Source organism: Cryptomeria japonica, chromosome 3 (assembly GCF_030272615.1).
Source record: "Cryptomeria japonica chromosome 3, Sugi_1.0, whole genome shotgun sequence".
NCBI lineage: Eukaryota > Viridiplantae > Streptophyta > Pinopsida > Cupressales > Cupressaceae > Cryptomeria > Cryptomeria japonica.
The window spans coordinates 586,707,759-586,727,034 of NC_081407.1; the positions used below are offsets into that span (position 1 = coordinate 586,707,759).

General features: G+C 34.8%; 1 protein-coding gene across 3 annotated transcripts in view; it reads right to left on the reverse strand.

Annotated features, from left to right (window-relative positions):
- The window catches only part of LOC131042656 (uncharacterized), a 278,257-nt gene that overhangs the window by 14,008 nt on the left and 244,973 nt on the right, over positions 1 to 19,276 (reverse strand). For all 3 annotated transcript variants that reach the window (XR_009105286.2, XM_057975978.2, XM_057975977.2), the window contains one exon: positions 13,149 to 13,496. Coding sequence is in view for 2 of the 3 variants with exons in the window: in XM_057975978.2 (XP_057831961.2) it covers positions 13,149 to 13,496 (348 nt within the window). In the remaining variant the exon portion in view is untranslated. The remainder of the gene's footprint in view (positions 1 to 13,148; positions 13,497 to 19,276) is intronic.

Below are 19,276 nucleotides of genomic sequence, written 5' to 3' on the forward strand. Positions count from 1 at the left end.
TTTTGTATGACTTGTGAGTACTTGCGAACCAAATATAGTTGCGAGTTAATCGTGCAAAAACTCATCAGCGAGTTATACCAGAAATCGCTGCGCTTTTCTCCCAAAAAATCGCAAAGAGTAACAATTGTCATTAGAAAAGAGTCATTATTTCGCAAAAGCGTAAAACAAATTTAGCACTATATGTTGTTTGCTAGCTGCAATGGAGGAAACAAATTTAGCACTATATGTTGTTTGCTAGCTGCGACGGAGGCAGGTATTTTTGGCGCAGGAGGTAGGGCACGACAGCAAGAGTAAAAAACGAAGTGAAGGTAAAATTTGAGGCATTCTATCTACAACTTGACACTTGCAAATCGCATTTACTTTGCAAGTCTCCCATTTTAATATGAACAGATTTATTTTCTGAAAATCTATGATCTCATTCTTGCTTGTGCTTTGACATTGGGCACTTTGTAATCATGGCCATCAGTTTTCAATAAAATTATTACTTTTATAATTTTATCAAATATATATGTGAGTTTTAAATGAACAGTGTATCTAGTTGTATACACATTAAGGGGACTTGGAAATAGCCATATCCATATTCGATACCATATTGGCATATACATTTCCATGTCCACCCAACTCTTTTTGTAAAAAACAAAGCTCTCGATTGTTTCTTTTGGAGGAAAAGAAAATCAGCAAAAATCTCATCATCTATCAAAAGTCTTATCCCAATTTGTCGAAACTATTGTTTGATGGCACTTACAATGTAATTACTTATTGCAGACGAAGAGCAACAGTAATATTCATAATAAATCCACAAGACGTCAATGACAAAATAATAAAATAAATGGGCAAAAAGAAGCAGAAAATAGAAGATCCACACAATATAAGTGAAATAAAAGGATAACGATTGATTACGAAGCCACTTGGAAGCCTGGAGACAGTGAAGTAGTGGCAGACTGGCAGTGGACTCATGTATAATATGTTGGAAGTGCTGTCACTGATGTCAAAGAAGGTAAGAAGACAATGTTATGGATAAATTTCTCATTGATTTCAGGAGTGGAAACATTGTTATGGGTGTCAATATACAGCAATAAATTTTTAAGACAAATAATTCTATTAATAGTTCGAGAAAGCTCCTTGTATTATCTTTATAATAATAAAGTTGATACAATCAGAACCAAATCGTTTGACAGTGAAGGATATCTACGATAAAAGATATTTTCAAAACAGATTTAGCTGTAGATTTGGTTGAAGAAAGACAAAGCTTTATTAGTTGCAAAGAGAAGAGGTGGTGGATTAATGAATAAAGCAGGTCGATTCTATGTTAAGAAATAACAAATGGATTAATCTATAAAGCAGTGATTAATGAATTTAAATAAGGCTGACTTTTTAACGAAACAGTGATTTAAGTCATTTATTCCTTTTTAAGAAGAGACTTAATTATAGAGCAATCAAAATAAGGGCAGCATTTTTTTTACAAAGACAAAGAGGATGCAACATGTATGATAAGGTGGCATTCTGAATCTTCAAAAGGTGGCATACTTGATAATAAGTAAGTTTAATACAACACAAACAATTGCTATAGGGTGTGACTTTTGAGACAAAAGAAAGTCAGCAAGCATTATGAAGAGCAGCGCTTATGTTGTTAATGAACATTACAACAAATACAATAAAAGAATAGCTACAGCGATTTCATTAAGGACAATTGATAACGTAAGACAAAGTTCTTGAAGGCATGTTGGTTGAAAATTTTGTACACTTGAGAAAATATACAAAATTGTGGCTTCAACCACAGTGTGTGAGTAAAACTCTCCTAATTAAGGGAAGGCTCCCCCTATCTACAAACTAAACTAATCTAATATGAGTGGGACAACAGTCTTTCTTCTTCTTTCAAGAAAAACTATACTCTTTTCTCTTCACAGAAAAGTAGTAGCAACTGGAAATAAATAACAACAAATACAGAAATGAGACTTCTTTGTAGGATTTTTGGAACATAAAGGGAAGCAAAGTTTCCATGAAGGCACAAAGACCTCCATCACTCCCCCGGGACGGGAAAACAAAAAGAAAGCTCACAGTCTTCAACTATCTATTCTCCTATCAACCTTTTTAGATGATTTTCTGCTAACTAAGCACAATATGTAGTAGCTCAAAGTCTAACTACATGATGCCCTTCAACTCACATGCACAAGTCTTAAAAATAGAAGCAGCACAAAGTCTACAAGCTATCTTCCCACTTTAGCTTTCCACACTAGTTTCAGATATGATAAGCAGCTCAAAGTCTACAAGACCAAAACTGAAAACCAAACATATAACTCTAAATACAATTAGCAGCTCAAAGTATACAAGATTGAATTTAAATCCCTCTTTCACAATAGAACAAAACTCACAATCAACTCTAGAAAATGTCGTCACATAACAACTTGAATTGGCACAAAGTCTCAACACAACTTGCCTCTTTTATTGAAAGCAATATGATTTACATCTAAACTCAAAGTCTTAGAGTGCATATACAAACTGGCATAATTTTGTTGCATTGTCAAAAAGATCCTTATTTACAAATGAAGGTCCTCCTTATATAGGAAAATGTTGGAGAAAAATGTGGGCACAGTTGACTAATTCAACTGCACAGTCCCACTTGACTACAACTTCAGCAAAAAGAAAATATGCAGTTGCGAGAAAACTTGCAACATCTAACAATGCAACTACAAGAAAAGAAAGTGTCAAAAAGAGGACACTTTATTCATCTTTCTCCTCCTCATTGGATTTCTGAAATTCTTCAAACCAAGCTAAACCAACTCCAACTTGCATCTTAGCTTTGTCTAGCGTCATATCAGCAATCTCATCAGCGCATCTTCTTTTCTCTGTCGATTTGCTGGGAGAGGGCTTGGACATTTCAACATGGATCACTAGTGTTTTGAAAATGATCACCATCAGACCAGCAAATTTCATCAATCAGAACAAGAAACAGGAGTCAGAAATGACTTAGGAGATAAAAAGGGAAAAACTTGCAGGTCGGACTTTAAAGTCCGAACTGCAAGTTCAAACAACATCATATGCAGGTCGGACTTTAAAGTCCGATCTGCAAGGGAAAAACTTGACAAGCAACTGCATGTCGGACTTTAAAGTCCGATCTGCAACTTGGGAAGGAAACTCAAAATTCGCACATCGGACTTTAAAATCCGATGTGCAAGGAAAATCAAGCAAAGATTGCATATCGGACTTTAAAGTCCGATATGCGAGAAGGGCAAAACTTAACTTGCAGGCTGGGAAAAATTCCCTGACCTGCATATGGATCGGCAGGTTGGGAAAAATTCTCCGACCTGCACGTGGATTGGCAAGTCGGGAAAAATTCTCTGACTTGCACGTGGATCGGTAGGTCGGGAAAAATTCCTCAACCTGCATATGGATCGGCAGGTCGGGAAAAATTCCCCGACCTACATATGGACCTTGGCGAATTGAAACAAAAAGGATCATGCAGGAAAAGACTCCTTGCAAGTCGGATTTTAAAGTCCGACATGCAACTTCCTTCTTTCCAAACTGCACATCAGACTGTTCGATGTGCAAGGGAAAAGTCCCTGCAAGTCGAACTTTAAAGTCCGCTCTGCAGGAAAAGAACTACCTGCAGGTCGGACTTTAAAGTCCGCTCTGTAGGGAAAGAATCACCTGCAGGTCGGACTTTAAAGTCTGCTTTGCAAGGAAAGAACCACCTGCAGGTCGGACTTTAAAGTCAGATCTATAGGGAAAGAACCAAAACATTGCACATCGGACTTTAAAGTCCAATGTGCAATTCTAACAAAGAAAAACCCTGCAGGTCGGACTTTAAAGTCCGACCTGTAGGTAAAACTGCAAAAATCAAAAAACTTAAAAACAAGAAAAACAAAAGGCGAAAAGCAAAAGTGGCTAACTGACGGAGTCAATTAACCTTCCCGAAGGACATGAGGTACGAAACGGACTAGTTTCGTAGGGTTGCCTCATGATTTTAGCCATGCCAAAATTGAGGACAACAAGGCAAAGATAAACATGAAGATAGTGATCACAAGCAGCGATCACAACTGAAATTGGTGGTTTGAATGACAGAGATTCATATAAAGGGGTCGATGAATAGCATGGATATTGTAGCACCCAGGTTTGTAATTAACAGTGCAGCAATTTTCACGTGGTATAGGACGGAATTTCACATGATTTTCCAATTTCCTTGTTTCCTTTCTAACATTTTTCTTGCATATCAGCTTGATTTCTTTTGTTTTCCCATTCTTTTGCGTTCTACAATCTCCACTTCTCATGCATTTCCCATGCAAATATTTTAAAAGACCCAAATTTTCAATCTCAAACTTTAGAATAATTTGTTTATATTAAGCCTATATTTATTAACATTTACTTTTACTAAATTTACATTTATTTTTTATTTTTATTAGTTTTATATATAGTTATACATACATGTGTATATTAAGTTTATATTTATTAATTTTAATTTTTATTAAGTTTATAAGAAATTTCTATACTTTTTAAGTTGCCAAGTTTTTTAGCGAGTCAAAAAAGTTGGGATTGTCGAGTACTCTCTGAGTCCAAGTATGCGATCTATGGATTTTCCAAACTCGTGTAGGAGATCATCAATGTAAGTTTTCAAACTTCAATTGATGATTTATATTTTAATTTTCTAATATTACAATTTGATGATTTTGATAATTTTTTTATATCTAGGAGCCAAAATCATTGGTGAGGGTTCTACGAAAGGTCGATAGGATCAAAACCCCATGGGGTATCTATATAAGGTCATGCATAAAGCCAAAGAGGCAATTCAAAATTTGTATGGCTCAAACAAGACCAAATATAAACCAATATGGCATGTAATTGATCAAAGGTGGAATTGACCAAGTTGCTTTTCTGGTTTGATGTGACGAAGGCTTGTAGCCTGTGCTCATTGAAGGTAGTGTGTGGATGACCGTTGGGACCACATAGGGCTACATTGGAAACCGCATAGCATATTCTATCTTTTGCAGTAGCGTGTAGGCTTTTCAACTTGGCCTATTATATGTTTTGTTAAGGAATTTATAGTGGCCGACTTGCGGATATTGTTTTTATGTTTTGGGCCGACATATGAATGTAATTGTAATGCATATATATAAGGATCTAGGATCTCTCCTAGGTGGTTCTTGAAGTAGTTGTCATTGGAATGCTATGTAATTAGGGCTTCGATGTGAATATCATAATGATTGATATACAGTCACATTTAATTTAATGTGACTTGCATTCCAATCATGCGTGAATTCATTAGAAGATCATATACAGTGTGAGAGTATCAAAAGGTTGATCAGAACAAGCACAAGATGAGTTACCAATCTTGAAGGTCCACATTTCATATCTATGTATTTTGATAAGACTGGTGTCTTACCTATTGAGTTAATGCTCAGATCTTTGACTTGGAGATTGCTGCCTGCAAACACAATTGGGATTGGTGTCTCTAGTAGGTTGGTGCCTACTTCATGTTGTAAGTTGTTCATTATTTTTGTAAGACCGAATTTGGGCAATAAATCCTAGCAGCTATTCTCACTATAGTTTCTGCCATCTTGGGTTTCCATGTATATCTGCTGTTCTTTGTGTGGATGTGTATTTTAATATGTTGCTTAATTGCTACATCACTCAAAAAAAAATTATGAGCTGCATTGATGTTTTAAGGTCTTTGCTTGGAAAATTATTTATGGAAATTAATGTTCAACTGAGTTGAAATTGAGATATATTGATTCAATTAACTATGCACTTTGTGTTGGAAATGTTGTCATTAATGTCAAAGGCAATGAGTTGAGATTGTCAGAAGTTTCAAAAAAGAATTGGTTGAGAAAGCATGATGGCCAAAGGCCACTAATCATTCAGAAGTTTGATTTAGAAGAATTGAAAAGATTGGTAATGCCTTCATGTTTTACACCCAAGACAAAGCCATACATATGAAATGTTTAGGAGAATGAATGATGCAAATGGAGCAGCAATTAAGATGTTTAATAGGCTGATGTTTAACATTAACGGAACTTAAAGATCAATACACTCATTGCAGTGATAAAGAAGCCTTGATGTGCTGCAATCACAAGGTGGTGATTAATGACTTCAAATGTTAAAGAAACCCATGCTTATGAAGGAAAGGTTTTTAAGCAGCAAAATGCACATCAGCAATCTTGTATGAAGAATGAAGAAGGCAACACTTTTGTTTAATAAAAACAAGCAGTAATCAATATGATTAAAATAAGTAAACAGCAATTATTATATGCAGCAAATAATATTGTTTATATTAATTATAAACAATAAGATAAAGCAGATTAGTGACATGAAGACAAAAAATAATTGAATGTATTCAGCACATAAGATAAGGCAAATTAAATAAGACAAAATTTGTATTATAAGCAAAGAAAAAGGCTGCGATCATAAGTGTTTAGTTAGACATTGCAAAAGACAAATTAGGATAAGACAAAAGTGAAAAGGTAGCACAAAAGAAGTAAAGAAAAGTGACAATTTATATTAAGAAGAACGCAGCCTTCATATGATTATTAATTGCAAATACATACAACGATTCATATGAGGGATAGTAGAAATTAATACAAGGCAGTGACTTTATTATTGAAGGATAAGGCAGCGATCATTTTGACAAGAAAGCAAACATTAATTCATCTAATGCAGCGATTAGTAATGAGTTTTAAAAAGGTCTGTAAGCAAAGTGCAAAGGGTGGGATTTGTTCTAAAAGACAAAAATAAAGATTATCTTGTAAGGTCCGATTATGGTTAAAAGAAAAGGTTCGATTTAAAAGTTAATTTTAAAAAGAAGAGACACAACCATTTACTGGTTGTTGAAAAGACAATACCTTTCTATGAAAAGTTTATATGAAGGATATAAAAAGAGATTCAAATCATTGTTTTGAAGTGTACATGGGGAACAAGAGTGCTGTGTGATATGTCAATCAAAGAAGAACAAATAGATAGGTACACCAGATTGTAGAAAGGAATTGTACGGAAATCATTTTCAGACTTGATGAGAAGTAGATAAAGAGTTGATTGCAAATGTAATTACGATCTTACTGTGAAGGCGGCATAATCAGATAATGAGAAGTAGCAGATTTACAGTCTTCGAAACTTGTGATCAGTACTAGACTTGATTCAAGGAGTTCATATAGAAGAGATTGTAATCTCTTTATAGTAGGTTTGCGATCAGAATTATAGCAGATTTGAATAAGAGACTTAAGCTCTTGTAAAGAGCATTAGAAAGAGGGGTTGGTGCCTCTAGTGGGCAAGTGCTCGTGAACTAAAATGAGCGGTTGGTGCCTCTAGTGGAAAAGTGTCTCACAAACAGAATGAGGGGTTGATGCCTCTAGTCGGTTGTTTCCTGCAAATTTGTAAAAGAATTTTTCTATATATAAGAAAGCTATTTTACCATGGTTTTCTCCCATAAGGGTTTCCATGTAACTTGTGTTCCATTTGTGTTACATGGTAGTTAAATTTCATCTAAATGTTTATATGAAATGAATATGCTTTGGAATTAAGTTATGTACTTTTGTTATTAAGTTGAAAAAGAAAAAGTTTGATGTTATACTAATTCAGATCCCCCCTCCCCCCTCTCTCTCAGTATAACCGTGTTCTTAACAATTGGTATCAGAGCGGGTTCCTTCGAAAAAGTCTAACCACTTGAAGGTAGATCAAAAGAACACTATGGGAAAGAAAGAAGTTAATGAAGGAAAAAGTGCCAAGAAAGGTATTGTTAACAAAGCACCTAGTACAAGCATTGAAGGGATAGAAGATGAATTCCATTTTGTGAGTAAAGAAGAGGATTCGAAACAGTTTGATGTGAGTAATGAAATGAATCTTGAAAGTGATGATGAAGATAGCTTTGAAGAAGAGCTCTAATGTGTCATAGATGACATTAAGAGGCTTTGTGAAAAGCTTTCAATCAATAGATACCTATATCAAGAGGAATACAAGAAGAACAAATCACTTCAAGAAATAGAAAAATAAATTATCAATTTAAAATTCAAATTGAGGGAAAAAGAATTGTGGAAGAAATTAAATCTCACTTAAAGGCTAAGATACCGGTTCTTGGGGAAAAAGGTTGGGTCCAGGTCCTGGTTCTTGCCCGGTCCTGGTTCGAGCCTAGTTCTCCCTGGGTTCCTCCCGGGTCCTACCCAGGTGGCCAAGTTCTCTGTGGGTCTTGCCACACAGGACCACAAAGAACCTGGCCACCTGGGCAAGAGCAAGGCCCACAAAGAACTCAGCCACCTGGGCAGGACCCGAGTGGAACCCAGGGAGAACCCAGGCGGACCTGGGAGAACCATGGCTCGTGGGTTCCCAAAAATAGGGCCACGGGTCATAAAAGTAAAAAAAAAAATTAAAAAACAACTATGTATCATTGTATGGAAAAGTTACATTGTATGTTTGAACACATATAATATAGGACATATGTATATATATAATATATATATGTATATAATTAAAAAATATATATAATTAAAAATATATATATATATGTACAGACGTACCCGTACCCAAGAATTTTATTTTTTTGTCGAATTCGTACCCGAATCTGTATCTGTATCCGTACTCGAACCGGTAACTTAGATTAAAAGTAAAAGAGGAAACTTGTGAACAACTTGAATCTGAGGTAGCTTCTCTAAGAAATGAATTAGAGAAAACAACCTTAAAAATGAATAAATTTGAGAAAAGTTCCAAAATCTTGGAAGATATTATTGACAGAAAAAGATCATCATCTAACAAAATAGGGCCAGGTTACAGAGAGAAGTCAAAGAGCTATGTTGATGCACTCAACAATCCCATCAAAGGAGAAAGTAGCAAAATGGGAGAATCGTCTTAAACATCAGAAGAGGAAGCAGAAAAATATGTTGAAGTCATGATAAAGCCTATTAAAAATGAAGAAACCAAGAGGAGTCAAATCCCATAGCATTCAAGCAATCTAGGCTGCATTATGGAGGTGGTGTCATCACATCCTAGACAAGGAAATCCCCATCTAAGGTTGAGAATTAGAAGGGACTAAGATTAAAGCTTGATTAATAACAATATCAGTTGTACTATGAGCAACCATAATTATTTAATATGTAATTAATGTAGCAAAATAAGTAGTGCGGGACATTACATTTGGTATCAGAGCTTTGATCCAGCCATATTGTAATGTAAACATGAATCAATGAATCATTCTAGTCAATAAGAAGGAATCTAATAATACATGTATTTGTGTGTATGCTCCGTGTTTGCATATATCCATGTGTATGCTCCGTGTTTGCATATATCCATGTGTATGCTCCATGTTTGATTCATGCCTGGTATGTTTCCAACATGTTTATTCCATGTGCGTTTCTAAAGCCATTTCATGTTGAGAATTATTTGAGCATTCCATGATTATTGCTTGAGGACAAGCAATCTTGAGTGGGGTGGATCATAATGTCCCCACTTTGAAATAGAATTTAATGGTAAATAATAATAACAAAATTAAAATTCAAAAGAATAAAAAAAAAATTAAAATTAAAATACAAAAGTGTTAAGAGTTATCTTTTATTAGCTAATAATTATTTATTTAATTATTAGTCTATTATACTCTATGCTTAAGCTAAACTTAGGAATCTTATAATTCTTTAGGGTTTTCACCTTTAGGGTTTCGAGTATCCTCTTATAAGGATTCTCTCTTTGTATTTTCATAACAACTGTAATTATTGAATTGCATTCTTGTTGCACAATCAATATAACTCCTCTTTTCTGGATCTCTGAATTCTAGCCTCCATAGCTATTTCGCTTCTCTCTTTCTATGACAGGTTTCTATGCAGGTTTGGGAGTTGTAGAGTTGATCTTTTAGTGTTGATCTATATGTTCATCACAGCCTTCACCACTATCATAAGAAAATGCTAAAAAAAAAACTATCACCCGTTGCTCTAACTGAGTTGATCCACATTCAGATTGAATTACCAATGCTAAGGATCCCATTTTCAGCAAGGACCTTGCAAAGTTGATCAAGCAAATTGCCATGGTAGAGGATAAAGCATAAGAAAAACCCTTGGTATTGGTGTCACTAATACACATAATTTACATTGATTACTAGTAGCTTCCATTTGATTACTTTATTGTTTTTAAATTAATTTATTGAAGTGTGCATGATAAAAGCTCCAAATCCTTTTAAATCTTTATATTTCATGCTTTCTTCAATTTCTCAGATTTGAGTTTGAGTCAAAAATTAGCTTGCCACATCCAAGTCTTCTTACGATGTTCATTACATGTGGATTTGAGTGTGTTAAGTGTCAAACCCACATGATGGAAATTGTAGCACAAGAAACAATACTACCAAATGTTGAACATGCATCTTCTTAGTTGTTTGGCATGCTTATGTGGTGCAAGAGTAGCCACATGTCAAAGATGTATGGCATTTGAATTGATCAAATAGGGTGAGAACATATGCAACTACTTGGAAGGCTCCATTATGCAGGCTAGTGGTATTGTACAAACATACATTAGCCAGACTTTTGATCAAACTACCAAAGAATTTTAGGGGCCCTCCCTTCATTAAATAACATGCGAGAGTAAGACATAAAGATAAATGAGAACTATATAGAGCAATGCACAGAGTTGCTCTACATGAAACAATGATGCATATATTCCTATAAAGACTATGTAGCATGTGTTGAGTGGAAGCAAGTGTGCAAGCTATGTGAATGTAAAGGACTAAAGTTGTGCATGTGGCTATGCTTGCCATTTGCACCTTCTTTAGAAGCAATGATTTCCAGTGCATTTGACCTAAGTTAAGCAAATTGTGCCCATAGTTCATACCACTTAGCCTAATCAATATATTGCCTAATCTTGATAGTTCAAAATAATTGGTGAGTGCCAAAGTATGGATCATCATGGTATCTGATAACATCTCAAACAATTGGATTCACACAAGCAGGATCCAAGTTTATGGGATGTGAAGATTGTGTTGACCCTAGAAGCGGAGAGAAGTATGGTCTGAGTAGCTCCATGTTAAAGACTACCAAGGACAACTGAGTTCTCACTAATTGTGCAAAAAATGGTTTAAGGACTAGAGCATAGTGATTTAATCTTGCAAAAAGATCTACAAAAACATTCCTTTTGAAGATGTAACCAAATATTGTTGCCAACCTAAAAGGTGCAAAGTACCTGATGGGCGATTGTGTAGAAGAATTTGTTCACCTATTGATGGTATTGATTCATCAAATGAAGTGTTGTGCTTTATTGACTTCCATTCCATGGATGTCGCTAGTGCAAGGTAGAATATGTCAAGATGTGTCATTAGTTGGAACCAAAGATGTGTTTGGAAAAAAGGTAATGCTCCACACATTTTTGTAGCGCTTTCTTGTAGGCATCCTACATTTATGCAGCTTGGCATCTCATGTGTGTGGAAGCACATTGTTGTGAATCCACCAAAAGCTGAACCAATGTGAAGCTGACCACCTTTGTTTTCTTGTCATTTGGGAGCAAAAGGCTATGAAATGGTTTAGTTTGTATCCAACATAGTTCAAAGAGTTTGCCAAACAAAGTGTTAACAAATCTTGGGTTGCAATTAGATACAACGAGCAACAATAGCCTACACTAGAGCCTCAAATGAGTCAAGAAGATGCATGCAATGCTTGATCCTATGATGGTTTTCTTGTAGGTAACCATGTGGCCATCTTGGAGAACCTGTCAACCATAGAAAACACAAAGTTCTTTTGGTTGTGGTTGGAATTCCACTAAGAACATCCATTTTGATTGACTCCCAAGGCCCTTGAGGTACCACTAGAGGAGTATAAAGCCCCAAAGCCTCTGTGGTCTTGGCAATGCAACAAGAGATGTAGGACTTAATGTGGCACTCAATGTTCATTCATGTGAGGCTACTAGAGGTGTTGTTAAAGTACAACAAGCAATTTCATGTTAAAGTGACCTAACATTTTGGAAAAATGTGCTACAGAGATCAAGCATTGTTGGGGCTTGCTTAACCAATGCAAAGATGTCTAAATGTGTAGGAAGTCCATTTGACATTTAAAAATCGACCAATAGGTGTACCTTGTGAAAGCATGATGAAAGGCTAGATGAAATCTTTGTCTACTGTCTGCAATGGTCCCTAGTCAAAAAAGTTATCAAAACACATATTTCTAGCATGGTAACAATAGGTGTACCTTGTGAAAGCATGATGAAAGGCTAGATGAAATCTTTGTCTACTGTCTGCAATGGTCCCTAGTCAAAAAAGTTATCAAAACACATATTTCTAGCATGGTAACAAACGCATGGACCAATTATCCACTAACGTAGTTTGCAGCCTTGTTGTCGTGCCCCTTTTTAATTATACTTGGTCACCAAGTGGAATTGTTGCAAGTAGGTCATCCACTTCAAAAAAATATGGATAAAAATGAAATAATCAAGCAGTGTGAAAACAGAGGATGCTGCTGCCCATAGGTTTACAATTCTGAAACTACAAAGAAATGCCTTGTGAGTGCAATGAATACCCTTCGTGTCAAAAAATTTAGAAGGATTTCAAGAGATTTGCTTTATGACAAGGAGAAAAGTTTTAGAAGGTGTCTTCAAAATATATTTTACTAATAAATAGATGTCCTTATTTACTAGTCATCTGAGTTGCTCCTTACTTGGTTGGATAGTTCGCAACCTGATTCCCTTGCATTCTAATATTATTAATTTGTTCTCATACTCCTTGTAGGGATATAACACACACAGATGATAAATTATTTTGACAGGAGTTGGATGTGTTTTACTCATAACTATATGATGTTTACTGGAAACATTTGTGTTATCCATCTCTGCTTCTCTATTTTGCATGATTGATGATATATACACTAACACAGTTCAATATTTATTTTTTTCCAACTGGAGCAATAACTAAAATTAATAACATTTCAAAATACATCCTATTGGCATCAGGAACACCTTTAAAAAGTAAAACACAGAATTATTTCTGACCACCTTTAACAATCCCTGAGAAAGAACAGATATAAAGATACATGATAAAAGGATTATAGCAACTGAGTTTCCAGAACACAACCTGCATAGCCTTTGAAGATAATAAATGTTAGATCTCAGTATGCCAAACTTTTGAAGCCTTACTAAATTGTAGAATTTTTCAAAACATGATTCATATTAAAATAACAGAAATAGAACTCTGATTCAAGAAATCTTACTTCAAAAAGTAGCGCCTCTGGAGGGATGTCGAAAACATCATCACATTCATCACCTACTGCCAACTCTGAGTCAACTTTTTTTGAATCTGATGCATGTTGACTGTCTCCTTCTCCATTTTGAATTTTGCTGTTGTTATTTTCCATTGAATTAGATTCTGTATGTGGTAAACTTCCAAAGGAAAACCCTGAAGCTCCTTCATCCTTGCTTTCACTAGAAATGATATCCTTTTCCTTTCTGAAATCCTGTTCACTTCCTTTCAAATGCCCATGCAAGGTATTACATTTAGTGAACATGTTTGCAGCACCCACAGGCTTATCTGCTGTATCTACATCATGAACAGCATCAACCTAGAAATTGAAAAAGATGCATCAGTCTTGAAAGCTGCAATGCTAACTGGGAAAACTTTATTTCGAAAACTGCATAAGAGGGAACATGTAATGTCCCCACTTTGAAATAAATTTTAATAATAAATGGTAATAATAAAATTAAATTAAAATATAAAATAATATAATTAAATATGATTAATTAAAAATTAATTAAGTTAATGAAAAGTCAAAAGACATGAAAGGAAAAGTTGCGACTCCCTCAACAATGAGATATAAAAGGGAGAAGAGAACCTCATTTGGGAGGGGGAATAATTTGGGAAATGAGAAGTGCAGATCTGATTTAAATAATAAGTGCAGATCTGATTATGAGAGGTTGTGTCCCTTTCAAAGGGCAGAAATAATGAAGAGTTACACTCTTTCAAAGGGTGCTAATGGTGAAAGGGTGTGTCTCTTGCCAAAAGGTATACATGATGAAGAGGTGTGACCTCTCCCTCACGTTGAGAGATATAAAGGAAACGAATCAAAGCATCCAATAACATCACCATGGATTGATAAGATCAGATTTGTTATTAAGTTACAAGTAGTAACATCTTTGTTCTTGGTGGTATGCATGGGGAGTATGTATGCTTAATATATGAAACCTGCTAATGTTCTTATGCAGAATTAATAGTAATATTAATATGGACTGCAATATGTATGGCAGTCATACTTAATTTCATATATATCCATAATACATAAGAAATTAGTATACTTATAGACTTATAGTCTAAATCATGTTATTACTGTCAGTATTTAAGAAGAAGGGAATGAGATGTTCCAAAGGGGGGCAGTCTAAATCCAAGCAATAGGTTAAGACCCAAGATATGGTGGGGATCAGTGACCCATGAGCCTCGAGGGTATAGACCCAAGATAGGTAAGGGCTTGGATCTGTAAACGTTGAGGGAACCTATTGTATTTGGTCTCTAAGCGCTTTGGTAACATACATAGACCCTTCTCCCTTAAAACTGAAGTAGTAGCAGGGTTTGATATCTATATTAAAAACTATGAATAATGAAATTAATCATCTAATGAGGAAAATAAATAAGAAATTTGTTAATAACCAATTGAAGAATATCAATCAATTTTAGTATATTGAAATAGATCAAGTAGGGGACATTACAGAACACTTATTAAGTGTATTATAGATGAAAAAATATATTTTATAAAAATTATTTAGATGTTCTACAGTAGCTATTTATTAATTTAGTATAAATCAATGCATATAAACTTATCTCTGTAACTTGAATACATATTATCATACAATATTATCTCTTGAACGTAATTGACATTCCACTCCATTAAGGTCCTAAAGGGTTAAGATGTGAACAAAGTTTAATGCAATGGGAAAACTGAAATCCTAAACTCTATGAGTGGCAACAAAAAAGTATCATTGATCATTGGTACTCCAAACAGAATCCCACTTTAAAAATGTTAAAAATCATCCTAAATCAATATCCTTGTGAAGGAAATTTTTCATATAAGATTTACATAAATATTCAAAAGAAAAGATTCAACTTCAAGATACACTCCTCGGCCAGCCAAAAGAGTAGAAAAGTATTAGTTCCCTCCTTGATGGTTTTCTATTTCTTGAGGACACAAATGGACCAATATTATTTAGGTCAAGGGAGGGAAAACCTCAACTAACATCAGGAGCTTTGGTTGCTTGTTTGATGTTAGGGTTCTACCATTGGAAGAGTAGTCAATAGAGAAATAGAGATTCAAGCAATAGCAAATCACTCAAATAATAGGAAAGCATCTTCTGAAAAGATGTATCACATTACAAAGAAAGGAAATTACACGACAAAGGGAGGGAAAACCCAACTGCTACACTACACAAGCATCATGTAAATATAAGCCACTTATTATAGCACATAAACAAAACCTAATAATCCAAAAATGTCCATTTGGTCCTTTTATCTTCAAAATTTTAATGCAGTATGACATGGAAAAGCACTTCCAATTCAGATCTTGTTTTGAATAATGTTGACTGGTCTAATTGCCAAAATGTATGCATAGCCAGAACATGGCGGTTAACCTAAAAAGCGTAACTCCCGAACTAGTACAATGATAACTTCAAAGTAGTGGAAGAACTCTGCAAAGCTGCAGAAACAAATGAAGAAAATCCATGCAAAGAACCAAAATCCTCGAGTGTCGGTATTCAATGACCCATTGGAGAAGCCATCGACGTTATTGTCTATAACTGTAAAAGTACCAAACTAAAGTTAGAACTTCTTTTGTTGAGATTAAGGTTCTGCAACAAAAACATGCAGAATCCCATCATGCACAATACTAGATGCAACCAACCTGTGGACAGAGATGCCTCAAAGTCTACCATAAGCATAACAAACATAACATACGAGGCACAAAGGTGATTCAAATGCTTCCATTACTTGAACATAGCACTATATCAAATCCAAAATATATTTCATTTCCATGCTCATTAATTGATGCAGAGCATTATGGACCCTCCCACAATCACACTACAACTCTTCAATTTTTTTTCTGGTTTGTAGCAACATTCACCTATCCAAGGCTTCCAAAACAATACTCCACCTGTAGATTCATTCAACTCACCATATCTGATCACACACTCAAATGTAACATCACTTTTCCAATCTGCAACACTAGGATCAATTACAAGATCCCAAAACAAGGCCTTTCTTCCAACTCCCTAGACTCTACTCAATGCACCCAATCAAGGATAGGCTTCAATCCTACTAGCCCTCCAAATCGGGTAACTCAATAATAACTCAAAACTTTCTCAAAACACTTGCCCAACAAATTACCTATTCAGACACCCATTTGGAAGTTATTAAACATATCCAAAACTCAGGTATAGTTACTTTGGACGAACTGTACCGATCAGCACCTTGCTACACTTGAAACTAAGCTAATTAGCCCACTTTTACAAAGCAACTACCTCAAAAACTCTTCACCAAGACTCCACACCCCAAAACAATCTTACTAAAGGATGCAAATCAACAAATTTTCTAGGGTTTAGACAGTGAATGCTCATTTAATCACCCAAACACAAAACCCTCCTTTTTAGGCCTACAAACTAGGGCTTTCACATACACACACCCTCCAAACACTTCACAACTTAACCAATGGATCAAACACCATCCACATGACCTGCACAAACTACAGCATGCATAAAAACACCCACTCACTCAATGGTTTCACTTAGACACATACATGGCACCAAATTTCCACTTACTCAACATACCATTCCTCACCACTCTTCACCCTAGGGTCTCACCATCACATCTCCATGGCCATACCTGCACTCAGAATGTTAAAACAGCCTATATTACAACTTTCCAGACCCATTCCACAAGAAACAGTAGATACATAAAGTGGAATGGGTCAATTCTTCATTATGACCTTCCAACCCTTGTAAAGCTGTCCAAAATGACTGGTTTTAGGACAGTCAATATAAAACGTACAAAACAGTTGATTAAGCCTTCAAACCAATGCCAAATGAAAGTTAAAACATTTCCCTATCACCTCCAAAAAGAATCAGATCAAAAGATGTTGTGAAAAGGAAATTACAGCAGTTGCAAGTTCAGATTTTTTTATCAAAATTGCAGGGAAAACTGTGTATTCATTGCTCAAACCTCAAAACACTTATATTGTCAATCAATTTTGACCAACTCTCCCCATTTTTTATCATTTCAAGTATATATAAACTATTTACTTTCATGGGAACCGAAAACCAACTCCTAACTACCCATTCAACCACTTTGTGGGTGTTTACAACTTTAATTTATTGTCAAATTGACACTTTTAGTTGTCAATTGACAAGTTTTTAACCTTTTTCCATCTTGGCACTTTCTAATCAACTTTATTACATTAATATCTAATCAACTTTATTACATTAATATCTAATCAACTTTATTACATTAATATGGTCACACAAGACCTTATGAAACTTAAAATACTCATTAAAAACCTATTCTACCCATTGAACCCCATTACATTACTCATTTTGACATTATTTTCCTCACATGACAACTCATTACAAAATGACTCAATACATAAACAATATAACTTCAAATGGCATTATTAGCCATGATTACAAAATCAACTAGTCAAGATTGACCTTACAACATAAATGTCTCCTTGATCTTCATTGTGGCCTCATGATGGCCATGCTTGACATGGTGCTCTGCACCATTAATGTCCCATTCGTTTCCCAAATGTGGTGATGAATTACCAATGCTTGCTTTAAAAACCTTCTCCAACCCTAGTAAAAACTGAGTAGTTCCATGGTGATGTTGTGAATCTATAAAGGAAATAAAAGGAACTTGTAAACATTTGAAGTTACCATGTGCCTCATTCTCAGAAGTCTTCATTGTGGTAATACTAGAAAGAAGATGGGCATGAGTGGAACTCAAAAATGGTTTGTAGATACCCTTGGTAGATTCAGCTGATTGTCTCTCAAAAACTTGCTTTGACTCTTTGCAATAGTTAGAGATGCAATCAACATTTTCAGTAGAGCTCAAATTCCCACCAAAAACTTTGTGGGAAGAGTATTAATCTCTCAAAGTGATAATATGTAGTGTCCCTCCTCAGTTTATCTTTTGATCTATGCGTCAATAACACTTATTTAGACATATTGATGATACTTTGACGATTTCTTATGACTTTATTCAAATCGTAGATGTTATTTTATGATGTTTTAGATTATGATCGTGACTCTATTTACATTGCAGATACTCATTATGATGTTAGGCATTATTGGATGATATAATACTCTGATGACTTATGTGGATATATGTTATTTTGATGATTTATATTGATGATGGTACTATCATTATTGATCATGTGATCTGATGAATATAAGTGTTGATGGATCATATGTGTTCATATGCTTGATGGATTTTACATGCCTTACTATATTCATGAATTATACTAACCATGCACTTGATGATGTTTTGATGCACTGACCATATTTAATGATTATCTATGATGAGTTGATCTTATGGTGTGTTTGATTGTTGTATGACTGTCTTCGGGATAGAGACAATGTCACATCACTCATTGCGAGTAGGATGTGCCGTTGCGATTCTCTAACCCTTGTCTGTTATAATATATATATATGCATATGTCGTATCATTGTTTTGTGGATGCAGGATTTGCAAGTACCAAACACCGACTCCACTTGGCTCCATAGGCCTGACCATGTCTTTAAATCCCAATGGCATGTGGTTCAAAGTTGACACAAGTTCCCCTCACATACTCTAGGTCTAAGTTGTTCACTGTGAGTCGTCGGTGTCTTGGTGTAAGTCGCCATGTCAATTAGTAAGCTTGGTTTCTTCTGTGTTGTGACTATGCTAGTATTGATTGGTTTATACTATTATGTGAGATGATGTGTTTATTAATGTTGAGACTAATTATTTGATTATCAATGCAATATTAAATAGTTAATAATGTTTATTTTAATTATTTTGATTAATAGCGATTCGATTATTTGATTATCTAATGTTTAATTTAATTTATCAGATTATTGGCCTTTTGGGTATTTAATTACTTGATACTTAATGTTTATTTATTTTAGTGATGATTTAATATTTATTGTTTAGCTTATGATGTGGTTTTATATTTATTTGATATTTGTGATTTGACCTTTATTTGTATTTAATTGTTTATTTATTTAATCATCTATGGTTTAATATTTATTTGGTATTTAAAATTTATTTGCTTCTTTAATTCATTTATTAGCCTTTGGTTTATTTAATTTAATTACCCCATTTAATTTA